Source organism: Orycteropus afer, unplaced genomic scaffold (assembly GCF_000298275.1).
Source record: "Orycteropus afer afer isolate SDZICR_OR568_19922 unplaced genomic scaffold, OryAfe1.0 scaffold00868, whole genome shotgun sequence".
Taxonomy (NCBI): Eukaryota; Metazoa; Chordata; class Mammalia; order Tubulidentata; family Orycteropodidae; genus Orycteropus; species Orycteropus afer.
The window spans coordinates 469,137-473,992 of record NW_006922455.1 but is presented as its reverse complement, the minus strand read 5'-3'; the positions used below and the strand labels follow the sequence as shown (position 1 = coordinate 473,992).

The 4,856-nt window shown below is 39.1% G+C and overlaps 1 protein-coding gene across 1 annotated transcript in view; it reads left to right on the top strand.

The window, feature by feature from the left end:
• The first annotated feature begins 343 nt into the window (after window positions 1–343).
• Window positions 344–4,856, top strand: part of LOC122151905 (zinc finger protein 420-like) — a 6,522-nt gene continuing 2,009 nt past the window's right edge. Inside the window, exons 1-3 of the mRNA XM_042783316.1 lie at window positions 344–349; window positions 3,535–3,661; window positions 4,700–4,760. Coding sequence (XP_042639250.1) covers window positions 344–349; window positions 3,535–3,661; window positions 4,700–4,760 — 194 coding nt within the window. The remainder of the gene's footprint in view (window positions 350–3,534; window positions 3,662–4,699; window positions 4,761–4,856) is intronic.

The following is a 4,856-nucleotide window of genomic DNA, read 5'->3' as shown; positions in this document are numbered from 1 at the left end:
CGACTGTAACTGTTTGCAGTGAATGTGAGTGTTGCTGACGCACAACATACATATCTCGTCTCTTGTATACAGCGGGATTATGCTGCCACTATCCCATATGGCTTTGCTAAGTATATAATATGATACTTGCACAATGTCCAAATCACTGAATGTCCTATTTCACAGCACATGTCATGGATATTAAGCGAAGCATGAGTGTACTATGGTCTTTACTTTCATGTTATTTTCTTTATACTATTCGTGCTGGTTTTGTTTTCCCAGTTTCCCAAATTTCTATGTTTAGCTTACTGCTAATGACCTTTTCTTTTCTGGGGATAAGCAGTGTATCTTCCCTTTCATGGGCATGAAGGTCAGTGGAGCCCTTTGACTCCATTGCCTCTACGTCAGGAATTTTTGAAGTCATTGAGCATGTGAAATGTGTGTGATTGTTTGCAACATCATCATAGTCTGCTTCCAAGCTTTTACAATTGAAAATGTGATCTTTTTTTCCCTTACCAAGCCATGTTTCACTAGCTGATGTTTCATAAAATGAAACTAGCAAAACCAAAAAACTACTCGGCATACTCCTTGAGCTGACGTACTAAAGATCGATATACTTGTCTTACTTGCTGCTTTTCCCATTATTGTGCTGCATCTTCCATAGAACATATTGACAGTTGACATTTTATATATATGTATATATATATATATATATATTTTTTTTTTTGACTGTCCACACGCAAAAATCTTATGATCTGTGTTCATTCATCTGGATATTTCTGTTTTGTTTGCTGCTATATCTGCTTTGCCAGCATAAAGTAGTCTCTGTGTCATTAAACCCTAAATCAATTTTAATAAGTGAAGACAACCACACTTAAGGGTTTGAAGGGAACACATCTTATCTAAGACAAAGGACTTTGCCAGCAGAAGTAACTCTAGTACCCAGCAGGGCTCTAGATCATCCATGGTGTTATTGGAGAATATCAGAATAACAACAAAACTGTATGCATATGAACAGAAATGTAATTGTCAGGAACTTAGCTTCAAAGATAAATTGACCTGCTTTCTGACCCTGAGTCAGCAACGTTCCATATGAGCAGCACTGAGCATGTGACTAACTCTGTCTCTAACTTTTCTCAGTTCACTGTCTCTAACTTTACTCAGCTATGTGGTGTTTGAAATAATATCTGCTTAGAACAGTCATGAGATACACATGAGCTTGAACTCACTGCCATCGAGTTGATTCTGACTCATAGCGACCCCCATTGGGTTTCCTAGGCAGTAAATCTTTACGGAAGTAGATTGCCTATCTTCCTTCCATAGAGTGGCTGGTGGATTTGAACTGCCAGCCTTCTGGTTAGCAATCAAATGCCTTAGGCACTATGCCACCAGAGCACCATGCATGAGCTAGTGTGTTGAAAATTTTTTGGAAAACCTTTTACAAATCATAATTGCTCAGTACATAGAACATTATAGCATTACTATATTTTATAATGAATGTTAGGGTTTTTAATGACTTTGAAATATGTAACCTGGTCCACTGCAGTGGAGGAGACTTTTGGGTTTTGGTTGTAGCTCAGAGTTTGTTGTGACACCATCATTAGCGATGACACAGCTCACTTCACCCCTTCCCTGACAAGAAGCATCTTCTCATTCTAAAGCTGCTGTGTTTTAGTACCAAAAGTGGAGTTCAGCAGCCTTTTCTCTCCTCCCTGCATGTTGAAACCAGTGTATTGGTGCTATTTCACAAAGGGCATGCCTACAGACTAGGGATTCCATTGGTCAGGGTTCAAGTAGTTATGGTTGTCTGCCTTCCATGGGCTGAAAGTGTGAGAGAATTTTGAATGGAGTCTGTAGTGAGCTGGTGTGTGAATCTCTGCTGCCTGGGCTTCACAGTCAATTTAACAGGTAAACTCTCTGCACTTCAGCATACTTACAAAATTAATTTTATGTGAAAAAAAATTATATATAACAAAACATTTGCCAATTCAACAATGTTTACATAATATAACTTAGTCACATGGATTATGTTTGTCATGTTGTGCAGTCTTTACAAAATAAGAATTGTAACCCCTACTCCTCAGACTCCAAATAAAAAGCCATGCTATTCTTTCTGCAGAGATAGCGCTCTTTATCATCTTATAACATTAGACTGTGTTTGTGTGAGGGTGTGTGAGTTTGTATTTGTTGAAGGGAGCAGTTACCAATAATTGGTGTATAGTTGCATCAGGTCTTGAAATTTGAGAATTATGGGAGATCTGGATTCTCATTTCCTATCTCTCACCTGAAATCTTTTTAACTTTTATTACATTTGCCTGTCGCTATGAAAGAAATAGAAAGGATACCAAAAAACTGACTTTTTGAAAAATAGATGACTGACATGTAAAAAGTCATAATTCTCCAAAAGAATATTTGTTCTGGTTACCTAGTGCCACAAATGGGATGGCTTTAACAAATAGGAGTTGATTCTTACAATTTTAGAGGCCAGATGTTCAAGTTCAAAGTGCCAGGCTTTGGGAACTAGATGAAAGCCCCTAACCTTGGTCTTCAGCTCTGCCTCTTGCTTCCAGCCCACTGAAGCTAGAGACTTTTCTTAACTCAGGCAGCTGCTGGCTGCTGCGGCCAACAAGCCCAAGGTTGACAAGTGAAAAGGCACAGTCCTGATACCACCAAACAATGCGGCAGGCCACTAATTCAAGTCCAGAAAAAGTCCTAAAGATCAGCAGGACATGGCAGGCTACTGAAGAACAACTTGGCTACATGCAGGATTCAAGTGTGCCAAAAAGCAAGAGACCATTCCCAAAGCTGCTTCTTATGTATGGGAAGCAGACCACATCCCTAAAGCAGCTACTCAGCTACTCCAATAGATTCCACCATGGAGTTAATTCCAGTCTTACCATGAGAAATAACTACATCCAGCTATCCAGTCACTCAACCAGGTCTAACCAAGTTGACACACAAACTTAACTACCACAATATTCTTTTTTTTAGCAGGTTGACCTGTCACCTCCTCATCTCCTAGACTTGAAGACAAAAATAGCACCAACTCAGGGCCTTGGGTTGCTAGTTTGTTTGTGCAGGCCCTTAGTCCTTCCATGGCTTGTGAAGGGCAAAAGCAAAAACTGCCATTCAGCAATGTTGTCCAGTTAATACCTCACTCTGCCTTACCCTGTGGTTTATGTTTTGTTCATTGTTCTAGGAAGTGACGGTCTGAATTACAACATTTCTCTAATTTCTACTGTATTTTTTAACTTTTCTAGACCCAAAAGAGAGAGGAGTAAGATTACAGTTGAACACAGTCAAACTATACAAAGAATATTTTGGTGTGGTAGAAGTCTGTGAGACAAGATGCAACCAGTAAGAAAGTGAATGTAGTTAGTGAAGGTGTGAATGAGGCTGATGGCTATACCTTAGATAAAACCTTGGTAAGACACAGAACCTTGTGTCAAATCCCTATGAATTCTCAGTTCCCTAATACTATCAGCTTGACCCTTCATTCTTGTACACATTGGAGTAAATGGTACTTGCTGATCTACAATGTGTGGGATGTTTTAGGACTCAGTGGTCGTTGAGGACGTGGCCGTGGTCTTTACCCAGGAGGAGTGGGCTCTGCTGGATCTTGCTCAGAGGAAACTCTACAGAGACGTGATGATGGAAACCTTCAGAAACCTGGCCTCAGTAGGTAAGAATGGCATCCTTTTTACCCATTATTATTATTATTTTAATGGACAAAAATATTTTACTCATCAAGTTTGCTCAAGTGTTTGGTTGAGGAATGGGAATAAATTGTTAAATAAAACAGGTATGGTCCCTTAGTCTGTGGAGTTCATATACCCTGGCTTTCCTATGACCATAAAAGTCCTGTGTTTTAAAATGAGTTTTCATTTCTCTTGTGATTGAAGGCCCTTAAGCTCTTCAAATATTGTGAGTTATGATTGTCTTCAAGTGTCATGTTAGGGCACTGAGAGATTAGTGTTTTAGGATCTTGTAGAGATTATTTTTCTGCAGATGAACTCACAACTGTCCATCTTCATTGACTCTGAAGAGCAAAATATTGGCTCCATATCAGGGAAGTATTCATTGCTCTGTACTGCCTTTCCTCAAGATATGCATTTCTCCCTGAGCGCCTTATCAGCTGTACCCATTTGTCTTCCCAGAGAAGCAAGGGATAGATCTGAAGACAGTGTAGATAGGACTCATCCTGGGGCACTGTGTCAGGAAGCACCAGGAAAGCAGTAATTTTTAGAAGGACAAGCCCTACATGGAGGGAACTGCATTCAAATCAGTCAGCTAGAAAAAGTCTCTTTGGGGATGAGGACACTACTTCACAGATACCTGAGCTTACTTTTCTGACTTTAACAATCCTCTCACACCTATGATCATGAAGACCCTTTTCCTCTTTTAATGTTACATATATACTGTGTACATGTGTCTTTCTACTTAGCTCTCCTAATTACACCAATTTATATCACTGTCACTCTCAATCCCTATGGAAGTATTTCCTAGGAAATTGCTTTTTAACTATTGCCAAAGTGGCTAAGTCTTTCTTTGTTCATAACAGCTTTTTTCCCTAATAATTACTTTCCTTTTTGTTTCATATTATGAACCTCAACTTGAATTACTGGGTCAGTCTCTCAAAACCTTAATGATGGAGAAAAGTTATCTAGTGAACATATAATGGTGCAATTCATGAAGAATAACCCTTGGTCCTCCATGTTAGGAGAAATCTCCGAATTGTATGATAATAAAGATCAGGATGAAAACCAGGGAAGACTTTTGAGGTGAGTGACATTCAGACAGAAAACAAGAGAAGGTCCTAAGATATCTTGATATTAAGATACAGCTATATATTTATGTGTGTGTATGTGTGTATATAT